At 41.9% G+C, this 17,490-nt stretch overlaps 3 protein-coding genes across 11 annotated transcripts in view; 1 reads left to right on the top strand and 2 right to left on the bottom strand.

The window, feature by feature from the left end:
• LOC144026505 (uncharacterized) overlaps positions 1-5,846 on the bottom strand; it is a 12,191-nt gene extending 6,345 nt beyond the window's left edge. For 4 of the 7 annotated variants that reach the window (XM_077533135.1, XM_077533138.1, XM_077533137.1 and 1 more), the window contains exons 1-15: positions 5,088-5,845; positions 4,584-4,705; positions 4,318-4,478; positions 4,084-4,251; positions 3,811-3,956; positions 3,521-3,727; positions 3,378-3,443; positions 2,725-2,790; positions 2,495-2,645; positions 2,232-2,434; positions 2,027-2,152; positions 1,829-1,954; positions 430-567; positions 233-358; positions 42-167 (exon numbers count right to left, since the gene is read on the bottom strand). In XM_077533135.1, coding sequence (XP_077389261.1) covers positions 42-167; positions 233-358; positions 430-567; positions 1,829-1,954; positions 2,027-2,152; positions 2,232-2,434; positions 2,495-2,645; positions 2,725-2,790; positions 3,378-3,443; positions 3,521-3,727; positions 3,811-3,956; positions 4,084-4,251; positions 4,318-4,478; positions 4,584-4,696 — 1,923 coding nt within the window. In that variant the 5' untranslated portion in view covers positions 4,697-4,705; positions 5,088-5,845. Of the gene's footprint in view, positions 1-41; positions 168-232; positions 359-429; positions 568-1,828; positions 1,955-2,026; positions 2,153-2,231; positions 2,435-2,494; positions 2,646-2,724; positions 2,791-3,377; positions 3,444-3,520; positions 3,728-3,810; positions 3,957-4,083; positions 4,252-4,317; positions 4,479-4,583; positions 4,706-5,087 lie in introns of all 7 variants that reach the window. The other 3 variants (XM_077533140.1, XM_077533139.1, XM_077533141.1) reach the window with 2 other exon arrangements.
• LOC144026509 (uncharacterized) lies at positions 1,674-13,276 on the top strand. 3 transcript variants are annotated; one of them, XM_077533155.1, is made up of 14 exons: positions 1,674-5,961; positions 6,119-6,231; positions 6,950-7,025; positions 7,096-7,218; positions 7,290-7,496; positions 7,594-7,659; positions 8,633-8,707; positions 8,789-8,946; positions 9,872-10,010; positions 10,104-10,214; positions 10,294-10,542; positions 10,651-10,790; positions 11,625-11,762; positions 12,475-13,276. In XM_077533155.1, the coding sequence occupies exons 2-14, from the start codon at positions 6,119-6,121 to the stop codon at positions 12,494-12,496; spliced, it is 1,617 nt and encodes a 538-aa protein (XP_077389281.1). In that variant the 5' UTR covers positions 1,674-5,961; the 3' UTR covers positions 12,497-13,276. The 3 variants fall into 3 exon arrangements, with proteins under 3 accessions (XP_077389281.1, XP_077389280.1, XP_077389282.1); XM_077533154.1 differs by having other exon boundaries at positions 1,675-5,943; XM_077533156.1 differs by having other exon boundaries at positions 1,676-5,943; positions 11,625-11,723.
• Positions 11,429-17,490, bottom strand: chst14 (carbohydrate (N-acetylgalactosamine 4-0) sulfotransferase 14). Its single transcript, XM_077533157.1, has 2 exons — positions 16,935-17,490; positions 11,429-15,135 (listed from the first exon to the last, which is right to left on the bottom strand). The coding sequence occupies exons 1-2, from the start codon at positions 17,214-17,216 to the stop codon at positions 14,314-14,316; spliced, it is 1,104 nt and encodes a 367-aa protein (XP_077389283.1). The 5' UTR covers positions 17,217-17,490; the 3' UTR covers positions 11,429-14,313.

The following is a 17,490-nucleotide window of genomic DNA, read 5'->3' as shown; positions in this document are numbered from 1 at the left end:
ATCGCAAATGCTACCAACACGAGTGCTCCTCCGATACCAACATTCAGTTCCTCCATCATTGGATCTTTGGATGTCAACCCCTGTGGGATTTTTCGCTTCGCCAGGCGCAGCTCTTCTTTCAGGTTTGGGATTTCAGAAGATGATGCTGCATGCTGCTCCTGCATTTGCTGAGTGAGGAAATGTGGTTTGACAAGATCTACTACGATACACAGGAAGTGATCTGCTTACCAACCTTCAATTCTTTTATTTTTACGTCTTTTTCACCCGTCAGCTGCAGGACTTTCTCTTCTGCCAGTTTGAGTTGCTTCTTAAGGTCGTATAGTTCCTCGGTGTGTTGTTCACAAAGCTGCTGCTTTTTCTAACAATTTCAGAAACTCTTTAGGGCTACTTGGAATGAACCAAATGTATGCACGTTAGTGCTGCACTAACCTGAAACTTTTCCACGAGTGCGTTGTTCTCAGCAGTCAACAGCTGAGTTTTTTCTTCTGCCAGGCGTAGCTCCGTTTTCAGGTCCAGGTTTTCAGCAGACGTGGTCGGGTCACGCCGCTCGGGCTGCAGCTGCTTTCGCTACACATTGGAGGAGATGTCTTTTAGGCGTGGACGAGGTCAAGTCAATTGTTTGGGCCATGTGCATGTTAATCACACAGTTGAGATAGCGAATGGATTTTCCTTTTCGAGCCTTGTATCGATTCATAATTTTAATATCTCTTTTTCCCCATAAATTTATAAGAAAACAGAATTTTAAAGGCCACGTTTTTTTGTGTGTATTTTTACTGTTTTCTTGACATTTACTGTTCACATGAATTTAACTCATTTGCTCCCAAAGACATATAAAGACGTTCTATTTGAAATGTTTTAAGTGTCCCAAAGACGTATTTATACGTTTGTTTGTTTTTTTGTTTTTTTTATGCTAGCGCATACAGAAGGCTTTGATGCAGCCTCTCGACTGCAGAGAACAGGTGAAGCAATGGTAGTAATTACAAAAACGGCCAGCAGATGGCAGCAGAGTATAAGAGATCAACCAGGGCCATGTTGAAAACAAGCAGATTTCCCCACAATTCAAAACAGATTTGTGAATAATGATGAAACTTAGCTATATTCTAATGTTAATTTCTGCAAAATGGAAACAGAAAAACTTTTTTTTCCCTGATGTAAGAAGAGACTCTAATCTTTCTTTTGGTAGTGAAAATGGCTGGGAGTGAATGTATTAAAAGTATATTCTTACATTTATGAAAGACCTGACTTATTGTACTTTAAGACAATTCAGAATCTTTTGAATTTATATTTACAACGACTGAATTAGAATTATGACATTTTCATCTCATCCTTGCTGATGATGTTTGTGTAAATAAAGCGATCATAAGACTAAATTATTTAACCGGTTACTTCCGCCGCAAAATTTCATTTGGAATTTAATGTTTGTGCGGTTTTATCACGTCCTTGATATTTCAGAACACTTGTTGTTCCATAATTAATCAATATTGGATTGAAGTGAAGTGAATCGAATTGAATGGGGAAAAAATCCAAATGGAATCGAACTAAATCCTGTGAATCAAAATCGACTGAGGAAATTAGAATTGATACCCAGCCCGAGTGGTGAGTGCATTTCTTATTTACATCTTTTGAACTGTCAACCACGATAGCATTAGCGAAAGTCCTAACAACCAGATTGACTAGCGATTACATTTGTTTTAAATAGTTTCTGTTAAATAGTTTAGATTTCATTTTCAGTGAAATCATGGTGTGTTGATTTTTTTAACTTTTAAAATCTGGTCAACATAGTCACGATGCAAAACTGTGCCACTATACATGAGACATTGGTACTAACCCGAAGTTCCTCCTCCAATGCGTCTTTTTTTGCCTGTCGGATTCTTTCTTCTGACAGCTTGTGCTCCTCTTTCGGGATCTTTTCTGACATATTGAGGTTGAGTGCCTCGCGCTGCAGCTGCATTTTCTGCGGAGTATGACGTTAGCATGAAACAGTCCTTCCGCATTTGCTTTTGTGACTAAGTCCAGTGGTACTCGCCTTCAATTCTTCCATCAGAGAGACTTTTTCTTTTGTCACATGCTGGAGGTTTTCTTCTACTAGCCGGAGCTGCTCTCTCAGGTTCCGAATTTCATCGGGTGCTTTTGCATTTGGGTAGTCAGGATGCTGTTGTATTTTCAACAAAATGACGACGACGTGTCGGCCAACGAGTCCTGACAAACAGTACTCACTAGTCATCTCTTACCTCAATGACGCGACTGCTCTGCCTCTCTGGACTGCGACTGCTCAAATTGCGAATGTTTTTATAGTGTTCAGCCTCCTGACGATAGTGATTCCTTTCCTCTTCCAAACTCTTGACAAAGTCATCCAGACGCGACGGCAGGCGATCCATTCCGCATATGCCGTATTTGGTCCGCCAGCCCTCCAATTCCAACACCAAGACTTTCTCTGCACAACAGCGACTTGTGGATCAGTGGAACAAAATCCAAGAGCGGTCAAAAAGCTTACCGACGGACATCATCTTCTGCACTTTGTCCTCCAGCCTGCTTTTTTCGGCCGCCAGGAATTCCACCATTGCCTCAAATTTGTCATTTTGCTCTTTTAGATCCTCCAACTCATTTCCAAGTTGGGATTTTAGTAACTCCCGGTCAGAAGAGTCCTGAGATGCAAATCACCCAAGAAACAAGAAGGGCAGTTTAGAGTAGATTTCTTACAAGTTTGTTTTCAATAGGGCTTACGTTGTGAATGTCGTTCTGAGGGTCAGTCCTTGACTCTTGTTCATGATCGTCTGGGAGATCTGAAGTCTGAAATTCAGAATCAGGTGTTAAAAGGTGTGCAGAGGAAAAAACTACCTTAGTGTTAGGTTTACTTGTTTGACATTTATTAAACATAGCAAACAGGAGAGAAGAAACTCAGTTCAAAGCTTGCGAGGAGAGAGGAGAGGAACTGACTGATACAATTCACGACTGCACTCTCTGGAAAAAAAATCCCCTCCTCATTCTCTTTTTATTTGGTTTCCACGCCCCTAGTTACATAGGTGTTCCAACCCTAATACAAATGCAAAACATAGTTGGAACACAGTGTACTTGTTTGTCTATGTGTGTGCGCATGTGAGTGGAAGATTTCTGAGTACATGTCTGGTCAAGTTTGCAATCATTTCTTAACAGAAAACAGGCGACCTCAGCAGACCGGCTCTAACCATTCTGCTGAGTTAGATGTTCTGGTTCTTGAGCTTCTTGAGTCATCTTCTGTTAAACGTGAATGTGAGTGCGGAGCAGAGCAAAGCATTCTTCATTGCAAGCAGAAGCAAATATTTGTTGCAGAAAATGTATGAGAACTTATATTTACAATTATTCCTACACTTAGTTTGTACCATAAATGCAGTGCTCACCATTCTGTTTTTACTTAGCTGAGCTTCCAAATCTTTATTGACTCCCTGTAGCTTTCGTATGATAACCTGTTGAAGAAACAGATCTTCACTCTTTGATGGTTCTTCTCAGAGTTGATCCAAGCAATCTTTTAGTTCTTTCTCACTCTCAGCTCTTGCGATTTGATTTCGGCCTCTTCCAACTTTTGCTTCTTATCCAGCTCCAGCTTCTTCGCTAGGTTGCGGATGACCGTGATCTCTTGACACAGTTCGTGGTTCTTGGAGGTGATCTCGGCCACTCTGCTGGATGACTTTTGCTGCACTTCCTTGAGCTTCTCCTTCAGTTTATCGTTGGTCTCTTGCAGGTCATGAATCTGCGTACGGCGATGCATGCAAACACAAAGATGTTAAATGAATGTCTGGAAAGGGGAACTAGCGGCGTCTCGGATCGACCTACTTGGTTATTTAAGTGTTGTATGTGCCCTTGAGACTTTCCCAGCTGTGTTTTTAATTTTCTGAGTTCCCCCTGAAGCAGGTCGGCTGTGTCTGAATCATCAGGCGGGGAGGCAGCATGAGGTGATGTTTGTATCACATGGTTTCCATCTATAAGGAAGGTCAGACTAGGTAAAGACCACCCCAGAATTTAAAAAAAATGGCGTAATCTTCCATGAACCAGAAAATAGCACAGAAACACTAAACACTAAGTATTAAAACTGCCCTGTAACTTTACCTACTGCCTGCACCTCTACGTTCAAATTTTTCTGACGCAGTTTACGGATGAGCCTGGCCTTTTCTTTGCAGTCCTTCTCCCGGCTGTGGATCTCTCGCAAATACTGCTCGTTCAAAGACTTCAGAAACGCGAGGTCTTCGTCCAGCTTCGAGATGTGAACCCTCAACTCTGGGCCGAGAAACGAGACGTTTTCGCGGGGTCTGCTTATTGTCAACACCCTGACGTGACTCTTACCTTTGATCACGCGGGCCTTCTCGCCCCGCGACATCATGAGGTCAAGGTGAATCTCTTGGTTCTCCCGGGCCAGGCGGACATCACTGTTTTGGCTTTCTTTCTCTGACTTGTCAGCTGATCGTTGGAATTCGCGCAGGCTTTCGGTGGTGTGGACCAGATCACTGCATTAACAACATCGTAACATTGATTGCAGTTGAAAAATGGTACTTTCACTTTCTTTTTTACTTCGTGAAAATATCAATTGCCAAATAATACTGAAGGCTCACCTAAAAAGTTGCTCAACAAGCGGCGCAGACTCTTCTCCAAGATCCTGATTGTAGCCCAACATGTGCAGTCGACCCCTCAGCTTGGACCATTTGCTGTTTTTGTTGATATCCATGACGCTCGTCTGCCTCAAACAGTGGAAAATTCATAAGAATTGAGGAAAACATACATTTCCAAAAGGAAGATGAATTGACACTTTTATTTTGTAACACAATCCTTACAGGTGGCAAAAGCCCAAATATTCTCAGGGTAATGCCATTTGACCAAGATAGGGCAAATGCACACGACAAATGGCTTGAATGAGGATATTAAACTTCGTGTCTACCACCACAATTTGAATGTTTTAAGTGTCAGTCAATGATGATATTGAAAATTGAATTGAAATATTGACAATTTTAGTGAAAAATAACAGTGGTAATCATTTCAAAATGTAAGTTGATTTAAAAACAGACCTTCTTGCAAAAGTAATACAGTATTGTGACACTTACTTGATTTATATAACTCACCCACAGTTTGATTCAGGTTTCAGTTTTGTTGAAAGGAATTGGGAGGGGGGAAACAATGTCAACCTGTTGGGGTACATCTGCCAGTGCAACGCCGATGACAACCAATTTCTCTCATTTTTTATGGTCTCTTGTGTGGCACCCTGAAGTATCCTGGCACCTTGTCAACAAACATGAATAATATGCCTGTGTCACGCAACTTGGCTGTACAGTGAATATTTTATATATTGAAAAAAAAATAAAACATCAGCAATGACGTGAATGCCTTTGTGACTCGTTACAACATGGGATCAAAGACTTGACCATGACTTCCGTCGTGATTTTTTGAAATACATTTCACAATTTTTTTTAATGGAACAAGTACGAACCTCCCGTCAAAAAAAAAATCTCGGAAGTCGTATCACCGTTCATGCTTGTTATAATTTTAAATGCCGTAGCTAGCACAATTATGCTAGTTAGCTCAATTATGCTAGCTGATGACGTCGCGCAACGCCGGCCGTAAACATTTGCCGACCTTTCATCTGCGGCCGCTAACACCTAATATTGTCGCCTTCGTGTTTTTCATGCGGCCTGTGTATTTAAAATCCTTATTTTTAAATACTTAACGTGACGTTTGCTGTGTATTTACGTAACTGGCCATTGGCACCGTTAGTAAAAAGTAGCGCAGGGTCAGCGCAGGAGGGGAATCTGGACTGGAATACACTTCACGTCCACTTTGGAATTGCCAGCTGTCAACTGGGAATCCTGACCCACACGGAAAAGCAATGATGTCACTGTGGAGCCACCACATGGGACGGGGCAGGCGCAACCGGCAGAGGACGAGAATAATGTGAAGTGGAAGCGGGACCATCTCACAGAGGTCAAATTAAAATGTTCCGTGGGTGAATTATGTTCTAATCACTACAGACTATCCCTTTATAACAGATCTATACAGAACGTAAAGAGATGGATGAATTGTCAAATTTTAATTAACCACAATATGTACCTGTGACATTTTATGTCATGTAAGTAAGCAACTTTTTCATTCTTTTCAGATGCCAGAGAGAATGCAGACCCATGATGAAGTCATACCTCTTCCAAATCAGCTTCCACCTAAATCGCCCGATCATTCCTTTGGAGATGACCGACAGCCGCTGGCAGATGGAAGGTTTGTTGAGAATCCAAAGTGCTTGTTGCTTAGCGTGACCCCCAAATTCCAAAGCTCCCCAATAAAAAGTTAAAACAAAAGGACCAGCGATGACGGACAGAATATCATTTATTTATTTTGTCACTGTTTTAAATGAAACTTTATATGTTACTCTGAGGCGGCACGGTAGTCGAGTGGTTAGCACGTCTGCTTCCCAGTTCTGAGGTCTCCGGTTCGAGTCCAGGCTCGGACCTTCCTGGGTGGAGTTTGCATGTTCTCCCCGTGCCCGCGTGGGTCTTCTCCGGGTACTCCGGTCTCCTCCCACATTCCAAAGACATGCATGGCAGGTTAATTGGGCGCGCCGAATTGTCCCTAGGTGTGCTTGTGAGTGTGGATGGTTGTTTGTCTCTGTGTGCCCTGCGATTGGTTGGCAACCAGTCCAGGGTGTCCCCCGCCTACTGCCCAGAGCCAGCTGAGATAGGCGCCAGCAGCCCCCGCGACCCTTGTGAGGAATAAGCGGTCAAGAAAATGGATGGATGGATGTTACTCTGAATTTCTGAGTACTCAAACAATGAACACTTGTACTGGTATGGGTCTGAAAGTGGTATCAACCATCCCTAGTACTGATGGACTGTAGTCACCTGACATTATTTCCATTAAGCGAAACCTTTGGAGGTTCCACTCTGTGTTGATTTTGCCCCGCATCCGCCTGATTTCCTTTGCGTTTCATTTCTCGTAGGTTGCAGGAAGACGTCGTCAAAGTCAAATCCGACCTGGACAATGCCCACGGGTGTATACAACTCTTACTTACCCAAGTAAGTTAACAGCTACTGGTTGTAAGAGTAGTTCATGCTGTCACTGAGTCCTCCCAAACGCTTGTTCTAGGTGGCGGAGAGGGACAAAGAGATCAATAGTCTGAATCATGCGCTTCATGGACCTTGTGAAGTCGTCTCTTTGGAAGCTCAGAACAACACCAATAAGAAACTGATCGCCTATCTTACCCTTCAGGTACAATGAAATGCACGCATGTTTGATGTTCTTGCTGCTTGTATTGACTGCAAATGACTCCATCTTCACAGATCGAATACCTGCAAGAGAGCAACAAGAAGTTGGAGCAGAAGCTGGAGGGAGTGCAACACAAGTCGTCCGCCGAAGTGGCCGAGCTCTCCGTGAAGAACGCGGAACTGTGTCGGGAGCTGACGCAAAAGACCAACATCATGAAGCGGGCCAAGATGGACAAGAAGCGGGTGCTGGATATCGCTTATCGGAACTTGTCCGCTTCCAAAGTGAGACTACTCGGTGGGTGTCGGAGGGGGAGATGAAGAAAATGAAGTCGATTACAAGATGAGGTGTTTTTTTTTTTTTTGTCTTCTGTCTAAACAGGAAGTGATTATAAGTCAACAGGAAGTCATTAAAGATTTAGAGGATAACCTTATAAAATTAAGAGTGGTAAGTTGCTGTTTTTTTAACATGCTGTTTTTCATTCCATGACTAATTTTGAGGCAATAATACTGAATTGATTCTCAAAAATATTGACACTATATATATATATACCTCTATCGGGTTGAGGTCAGGGATGACCACACTTAAGTTGTTCAACCGTTAATCCTAATAGCTGCTAGCTTGTTGTCCTGCTTGACAAATCTTTTGATTGATTTGACTTTATGTGTTGTTTTTTCTAGGGGTGTCAAAATTTGCGCGTTAATTTTGAATTAATTTTAATAATGCTACTAATTTTTTTAACATGCGATAAATGACCGCCCCTTACTTTGAAAGCCTCTATTGCGGAAGTCCAGTCACAACGCAGCAGACACGTCCACGTCAGAATTTATCAGTAATAAATTTAATAATAACACATGTATTTGTGGAGACCGGGGTCAAGTTGTATTTTAATGTGTATTTAATGCGCATAATTTCACAAGTTACTGCATGTTAAAGATTAGATATCTCTGAATATGAAAAGAAAAATGCACTTAGCTGTCACCGTCTTACAAATGCAATTATGCCATCTAGTGGCAGAAAAAAATGAACTCAACACAAATCAATATCACACTCGTTTGTTGCAGTACAGTACATCTTTTCAATTTTAACTCAATTTCATGAATTATGAAATTGTATCAATGACTAAAAGATTCAGCCATACTCCTATTAATTTAAAAATGTTTTCATTTTTTTCCAAGTATGAAAAATTAGAAATAAATTTGTGATTAATTGTGAGTTTAGTTTTTTTCATTCGTTATTTTTCCATTACACATAAAAAATGTTACTTGTTTAATAATGTGGCACAACCTCCTGAATTAGTTCTCCTATAATAAGGCGAAATGATAAGAATTTGGAATATACTGTATGGAATCCATTAGGTAGCTACAGTTGTTCTTTTCCTTTTTGTATGATTCCACCTTTTGCGTTTTTATATTCTCAGGAGCTTCCAGACACGAGTTCAAATAGTTCAGTCGGATTGGATCGGATCGTCGACCTGGAATATGCCGTCCGCAACGTGAGTCTTGATTGTTACAACCGTGATAAAAGAAGCAAATTATCCAATCAGATGCACTTAAATTGCTGTTGTGCGTTGAAGCTGGAACGGGAGCGGCTGGAGCTGCGTTCACAGCTCTCCATGCTCCGAAATGGCAGGTGGGAGGCGGAGCCCCGGTGGGCCTTTCAGCCTGCCGAGCGGCTTCAGGATACGGAGGCGGAGGCGGCGAAACAGCAGAGGAAAGCAGCTCGCGCTCACAGGTTTGTTTGGAAAATAAGATGCTCTTTTTCTACATGTGTGACGGTTAAGAATTTTTTAAGTTCCTGAAAACATTTCCTGTGTTGTGGATGAAGTTTTTATATAGAGACAAACCGATGTGTTTTTTTTTGGGGGGGTTTTCAGAGCCATACGGTTGCCAATTTTTGAAGCCGATATTCATTTTCAGTAAAATATTGCCGTCAAAATGTTTTAAAATACAAATTACAATCTTTACTTTGTTGCAATGTCTTAGACTTAAATCGTGTTTATTGAACAATTTTTCAGACTTCTATGAAAGGAAATGTAGAATTTTTTTACATTAATTATTTATTTATTTTTTATTTTTTTATTTATCTTAGGCAGTACCAAAATTATTTTGTCGCAATCATCTGACAAAAAAAATGACTTAGACGATTATTTTAACCCCTTCTGACCCATAGATGATTATAGTGGACATGACATACTTGTATTTGTGTGTCTAAACAAATAAAAATGCATAACTTGGACGATGTCAACACTTCTGGTTCCTGATTGGATCCTCGCTAACCAATCCGTCGCAAGTTGATTTGCACGATGTTCATGTTAAAAATGTTACATATAAAATTGCTAAGTTCACAACACTTTACAGCCATATTATTCTGGCGTCCAATATAAAAAATAAAAACATAAGATAACACCCAACCCCCCCCAAAAAAAATAAAAATAAAATAATAATAATCCATGTTGTTCTTATATGGAGAAAAGAGTCAAAATCAGTCCAAAAAAAATCAAATAAATAAATAAATAAATTGCACCCTTGTGAGGAACAAGCGGTAAGAAAAAATAATAATAAAAATAAATAAATAAATTGCCCAGCTGAAAAAAAAAGGGGTCTGAAGGGGCAATAAGGCATTGTTATGGAAAATGTTTGTGCCGTTTGTGTGCCAGTCAACACCAGGGGGCGCCAAACAACCAGGAGCGGAATCTCACCGGCCTTCCAAAACAGCTGGACGACTCCCAAGAACGCATTGTGAAAGAGAACATGAGGTTACAAGATGACCTGACCGCACTAACCAGAGAGAAGCAAGTAATAATAATCATCGTTTGTGGATTCTCTTTCTCCTTTCATGTTCATTTTTTTTGGCTACAACAAGTTGTATTTCCTCCCGCCCGGTTTTAGGCTGCACACGCTGGGATGGAGGTGGTTCTGCGTGAGCGGGATGAGCTCAAGCTGAGCGTGCACTCTTACGTCAACGCCATGTACAGGATCGAGGACCTGCTAAGGACAAAGGCAAGGAAATTAAATTCATGATCCTTCTTAGGTCACGTTAGAAAAACAAAAAAAAACAAACACAATATGCTAAGCGCAGGATCAGGAGAATTTGGAGCTGGTGGAGCGCCTGCAAGCGGCCCAGTCGGACCTGCAAGAGCGCGAGCGGAGGCTGCAGCAGGTGGAGGACCTGGTCGGCGCCATCGGCGTGGAGTTGCGCAAGGCCCAGGAGGGGCCGGCCACGCTCCTCTCCGACCTGGCCTGCATCCGTGAGCTCTGCGCCAGACTGGACACGGACAAGGAGCTCGCCGCCTGCGAGCTGACGTCCAAAAACTTGGAGCTCGACTTGGTGAAAAGATTTAGAATCACAATTATTTTGATGTTAAAATCCTGATTAAATAGGCTCACTTTTGTTTTTATTCAGAACATTGTAGTGTAAATTGTCTTTGTTCTCCAGGTGAAAAAGCAGCTGGCAAGCGAGACGGCGAGCGTGCGCAACCTTGAGACGCTGCTCGCCTCCGCTCTTCAGAAGGTCAGCGACAGAGAGGCCACGCTGAGGGCGCTTCGAGACCGGCTCACCCCAGCTCGGAATGTTACGTAAGGAAAACTTTTTTTTCTTTTACTGTTGATTGCGTGGCCACGGTTCATTGATATAGCAGATAAAATACGTATTTTTTATTTTATTTTTTACTGCATTGACAAAAAAAAAAAAAAAAGATATTTTCACCTCACCACAACGTCTTTTGGAATCGTCACAATCATCACATCATATGAATATTTTCACGAAAGATTGTGAATATTCACTCATTCACTGTCACCCCAGTTAAAATGGATTTTTGACGTCTATAGCCGTCAATGGCATCGAATGAGTTAACTTCATCAACTAAAATCTGTGAAAATTATTTTTTCTGAGCTAGACCGTATTCTGATAAGAACATTAATCAACAGAATAGAATATTGTGTTCTATTGCTATAAAAACATGGAACCTATCAAAAGAAAGATTAAAGTCTCTTCTTTAATCAGGAAAAAAAGCATATTTCTATCTGCTTCCGTTTTCAGCAATTAGCATTAGAATATAGCTACATTTAATCCATTTTTACAAATCTATTTAGAATTGTGAGTAATTGAGCTTTTTTTCAACATGGCCTTGGTTGATCTCCTTTGCTCTGCTGCCATCTGCTGGCCTATTGTGTAAATAAGTACCATTTCTGCAACCGTTCTTTGCTGTTTAGAGGCTGCGTCAAAGCCTTCTGTATGCTCTAGCATTAAAAACAAAACGTATAAATACGTCTTTGGGACACTTAAAACATTTTTTTTTTTAAAGTATGTATAAGTTATTGGGAGCAAATGAGTTAATGACATGGTTTTAACTGTACAAGCAGAAACTTTTTTTTTTTTAAATGGTCACTAACGTTTTACTGTTTTGTCAGCGGCGACTGCAACCATGCGAGAGAGGCGACCAATCCTCAAGCACTTCAGCGGCAGACGGAGACGACCAACCGACCGAACACAAGACAGACCGGAGAACAGTCAGTTTGTCTCAATCTCGGTAGAATTTATAACGGAAGGTAGATATATTGTTTTGGTTTGACAATTTAAAACAGTTCCCAGTTATGTGTTCGTACAACTTTGTTAAAATAGATTGAATTACAGGAGACACGTCCGTCCGTCTTTTAGTGGCCCCGCTGAAAATATTGAGCATCCAGTAAGCTAAAATAAGCTAAGCTAAGCTAAGTTAAAACTAAAATTGGAACAAAAAATGTCATTAACAAAATCTAATAAAAACAAAAATGATTTTTAAAAACAAAACTTAACTGAAACTAACTACAAGTAATTATAACAAACATTTCCTTCCTTTTCGTCTTTGTCAATTAATATCATACATGAGCTTTTGGGGTTCATTTTATAAATGTATTGATTACGGTATTGCTGTCAAACAGTCACTTCAGAATTTTTGTTTACTTTATTTACACTCCTGCGATTGGCCGACAACCTGTTCAGGGTGTCCCACGCCTACTGCCCATAGCGGGGATAGGCTCCAGCACCCCCCGCGACCCTAATGGAGGAGCAAGCGGTTCGGAAAATGGATGGATTTATTACACTCGATAAATATTCTTTTTTTTTTTTTAAACTAATAAAAAAAAAAGAAACTAAAAGGAAGCTTTTTCAGAGAGAAAAAAAAAGGAACCTGCTCTAAACTAATTAAAACAAACTGAATTTAAAGTCAAAAAAGAAAAAAAAAACTATTATAACCGTGCTGGTATCTTGTCATGCTTTCAGACATGTGAACTTCAGGGACTGACTTGCAGCGAGATCCACCATAAATAATGCTTTCCAGATGCTGGACTGGAGCGTCCTACATTAGAGGATCCCAAACTGGACCTTAACGAGGCCGTAAAATGTCTTCATTGTCTTTTTGGCTTCTTAGATAAGGCGGTAGTGGCTCTATTAGGACTTGGCTTTGGATTCAAATCATGGAAATAAGGGACTACTAGCATTAGCGCTGTATAACCACAGGGTTCCTTTCCTATATGAGTTCTCCCATGTTCTAAATGTTTACATGTAGTAGCGGATCGGAACGAAAGACCTTTGCGCTGGCCATGATGCTACATCAGTTGCACAGACGAAGAAATCGCGTCAAAAGTCTTAAAATGGAACCTCAGAAGTTGCAAATGATGTCAAGTGAATTTGCATGAGCAGTCTCTAATTTTTGTGTTTTGAATGAGAGGAGCCGCTTCTATTTTGGCGGCGAATCCAGTTGCTTGTGTTCACGCCCACAGCGGCGCAAAACACAATTTTTTTACTGTGGGCATCTGCGAAAAATATCAAAACCGAGTCTAGCCCGCCCCTGCACACTTACACTGCGCCTCGTGCTAATAAATCTGCAGTGGGCACAAAAATACAGCCCGTTACATGCGTTCATAAAAACAATTGATGAACTATCTTGACAGCGAGGGTTTTTCCACCAAATTCCAACAGGTGAACAAACACTAATTTGCACATTTTTATATCTTTTATAGTGTTTTTGTGTCCTGTTTTCTGTCTCTTACGATAATCAATAAACAACCATAAACATTGGAAACTGTTCATTTCATTGTAAGGCCTAACAATTCAGCAGGCGATAAAATCCTGATTTTCCCCCCCACTCAAAACGACGAATGCGGAAGCGGAGTGAAAATAATCCACAACCTGCAGCTAAACAAAAAAATTTAAAAATGTGAACAGTCTTTATAGAAAAGTAGAAAAATAAAGTACAGTACAAATTTGCACAACACCAGACATGGCATGAAGAAAAAAAATGCAGTTGTGGCCAGTAATGTAAAAAAATAAAAAAAATATGGCTTTCATAGGCAAATTTGAAATCTTGTTTGGGGTTCTCCATTTAACGTTTTTTTTTTATGTTCATTGTTCTTATTAGGAAAAAATAGCACTCGATATGTGCTATGCAATATATGATATAATTTTCCTCTCTAGAAACGTTACAGATATTTTAGGCAAATCTCCCCCCATAGATTTTGTTCTGAGTCAAAGTCAGAACCCCAGTCGGGATTTTGCCTGCTAAAACAGCACATATGAGTTAGCCCGCTTTGTTTAAAAAGTGATTAATAGCAACGGCAAATATGTCAGGCTGGAAAAGCATTTTCAAAATAAAAGCATACCAAGACATTGACATTATATGGTAACGTGCGGCTCATTTTGAAATTTGCCGCTTCTTCCTGACAAAATGTAAATAAGCAGATATTCGAGGCAGGAAAAAAAAAATGGTCAGATCCTCTACTTGGGTTAATCTGACCCAAATTGAGGTAAAAAAAAAAAAAAAAAAAAATAAAAAATTGGGTCATTTTCTATAAAACAGCCCAGAAAGTTGGATCAGACCCTCTACTTGGGTCGGTTTGAACCAACTTTCTGGGTTGTTTTGCACCAAAATAGGAATCATTTTGAGTCGTAAGTCAAAGCAAACAACGACTGCTCGTATCTTGAAAAACTCAAAAGACAGGTCACTCACATGTCAAGGCATACTGTGGCCACAATTATTCTTTCCTCTTGTCGTGTCTGGCCCTCTGCACAAATGAGTCTTTTAAAAACTAATCCAGTTCAGTTTTTAGTTGTCGTTTTTTTTTAATGCCGGCAGTGCTCAGCGGTCGTGTTGGGGAGCGGATACGCAAAGAGAGAAAAGTCTAAAATGTACTTGGGCAGGAGCTCCCTCAGGAGTTTCTGCGGCAGGCCGCACAAGTAGTAGTGCAGCGTCTCCGCCGTGACGGGCTTGTACCACGACTGCCTCGCCGGGAAGCTGACGTGCGGCGGCGCCCCGACGCGGCGCAGCACGAACTCGGCGTCCCGCTCCAGGTGCTCGTAGGACCCGACGAAGTCGTAGCGCAGCGCGCACGGCTGGCACAGGTTGTACACGGGCATCCAGTGCTCGTTCATGCGCTCCGCGTCCTCGTCCAGGAGGTACCGGACGAACTCGGCGAAGGTGACGTCGTCGCCGGCCGCCCGCGAGCTCTTGCCCTTGCGGTAGCGCCGGACTATGTCGGCGCCGTACTTGCGCTGGTACGACTCGATCTCGCCGAACTTGTTCCTGTAGGCGGAGAGCAGGCGCGCCATGGGCTCGCGCACGAACATGAACTTGAAGTAGTGCCGCAGCCGGTAGCGGATGCCCTCCGGCTTCAGCGAGGACAGGAAGGTCAGGTCGCTCTGGTGGTCCATCTTGATGTTGACGTCGACGCTCTCCAGGGCGCCGCCCAGCACCTTCAGCACGCGCTTCCAGTTGGAGCAGGCCACCTTGGGCACGTAGCAGTACAGGAAGCGGTACTCGTCGTTGACCAGCACGTGCTGCAGCAGCGTCTTCCTCTGCTGCGGCGTGAGCGACCACAGGCTGTGCGGCATGTTCTTCTGGCTGCACATGGACGTCATGGTCCGGTTGCGGATGTCCTGGAGGACCTGGACAGAAAGGAACGGGACGGGAAACGGATTACAAGAGGTGAGCATTTTTGTCAGACAGTGTTCCCTCGCTTTAACGCGGTTCACTTTTCACAGTCTCGCTGTATCACAGATTTTTTTTTTTTAGTGCAATTTTGCATTAATTTTTTTTTTAACAGTAATGTACCAATTGTTATGTGCTCATGTTGGATCCCAAAGCGCAGACACAAATAAGATTTGAACTATTCACATCGAGAGGCGAGAAACTATGAGAGCTGCACACAGGAACAGAGGCAATAATCCGACAAAGAGACACACTTCTCAGAAGCTACCAGAGACAGTGAATCGATTTGATTGGTTGTGACTAAGTAAAGGGTTCAAGATTGACATCACATAGGTCCTGACATCACCTAGCTGTCACATAGCATAAAACCAGTTGAATCAGCTGTTAATTCCAAAACAGACACTTAACAGGTCATGAACCTGGCGTGGCCCAGACATGACACCCATTTTATAAAATTTATGAGGGTTTGAACACAGAATGTTTAATATTAAACAAGAGTAAAATGTGACAAAATAGAAATGTCTCGATGAGAAAAGTGTATAAAACTGTGTGGTGAGGGGTTTTAGAGCAGCACACTATATATTTTAATGAGATATGGCCAGGCAAAGACCAAAAAAATAAACACACCAAAAAGCACATTAAAAAAATGTAAAAAAAAAAAAAAAAACTCCGCCAAACAACAAAGCCGCGAAAGATGAACCTGTGATAAACGAGGGAGCACTGTACATGCAGTCGGGGCCAGCAGATCCTTTGCTGACTTTTTTTTTTTTTTTTTTTTGGGGTCCAATCAGATTTCAACTTCTATGTTGTTGCCATGTCAATCTAATCAGCCCAAAGTCTTCAGAGTCAACAGTGCTCACTAGTGTAACTTCAACTATACAACGGAACTGTTTCTATAACCAATCGGATTTCAAATTTTTCCTCACAGGGCCAAGATGCTGATCCTTGATGATGTCAGCATTTTTGCCATCCTCTGATTGGTCAGAGCAAAACTTGTTTCAAACAAATTTTGACCTGCAGACAACAGGTTTTGTTACCATGATGACTGGGGGCGGAGCTTCGGCATTGCAAAATGGCTTAAGGTAAGACTTAAATAAGCTGCAGCCCATCATTTAAAAAAAAAAACAGAAATTGCAAGCATTTCTATACTTATTTTTCACTGTAAAACAGTTCAGCTTGCTTTGATGGTAAGTTACAATGTATTGATAGTGTCCAGTGAATTTGTTTCTTATATGAGTACTATATGCAAGTTTAGAAAAGGTGGAAACTTTTTTTTTGCAGAGGTTTGGGTCCCCATTGTGCCAAGTTATCAAAACAGGTATTGCATATACAATTGGCAGTAAAATGTATTAATAGTCTAGGGATGTCACTACCTTATGTCAAGGTAGTGGAACTGGCAACACTCTTGTGGCCGTTTTATGATTAGAAACTACAAATTAGAATTTGAATAATAAAAAAAAAAACATTTGTACTTTGCAGACTATGCATTTTTTTTTTTTACTTTTACTTAATCATAGGCAGTATTGTGACCCGTTTTGGCCTTTTTGGTGGTTCTGACCAAGTCATTTCAAAATAAGATACTGCCTACGGGCTACAAAGTTGAATGAGTTAAGTACTTTATATTTGTTTAATACACACATTTCTTTTACTTTTTTTTCAGTTGTAGTTCTTTAGGCCTTCCTACTAATACCACCACACCAAGTTGTTCCAACCCCTCGATTCGGACTCCCCGCGGATGGACTCCAGTCCTCCTTACCTGCGACTCCACGTCGTCCGCTACTCTCTCCCGTTGGCCCGTGTGGCGGTCGACACCCAACCTCCTGATTCCCCGGGGCGGAGGCGTCTCGACGCCGCTCAGCATTCCTTTCTCGATCATGAGCAGCAGGCCTCCGGATGCGACGATCACCAGGAACGTCAGCACGGACGGCAGCACCGCGGCGGAGTGGCGGCGCGCCGATGCCGCCGACCCGGAGCTCCGAAAGTCGGCGGCCCGAACGCCGCCGCTTCTTTTCGCCGAGTCCGGCCGTCGAGGAGCCATCACCGGGTCGTCCGACCGGCTATCAACGTTCTTCTCGGGGATACTGGCGCAGCAAACGAAAAGCGCTGGATGTGTTACCTACCACGTACCCATAGTGAACTTTTGTCCAGACAACATCCGCGCGTAGCGTTTCGTGTCAGACTTTCAAAATAAAAGGACCAGGTTCGTTTTTGAAAAACTACAAAAATACACGAATCATCATATAACACTAATAATAATCATTACTGAATATGTTTATAATGTTCCTGGTGGAAACAACGTCCCCTAACACCGA

The sequence above is a fragment of the Festucalex cinctus genome, chromosome 10, assembly GCF_051991245.1.
Source record: "Festucalex cinctus isolate MCC-2025b chromosome 10, RoL_Fcin_1.0, whole genome shotgun sequence".
NCBI lineage: Eukaryota > Metazoa > Chordata > Actinopteri > Syngnathiformes > Syngnathidae > Festucalex > Festucalex cinctus.
Note: the sequence above shows the minus strand (reverse complement) of the source record. Positions and strands in the feature narration are given on the sequence as shown.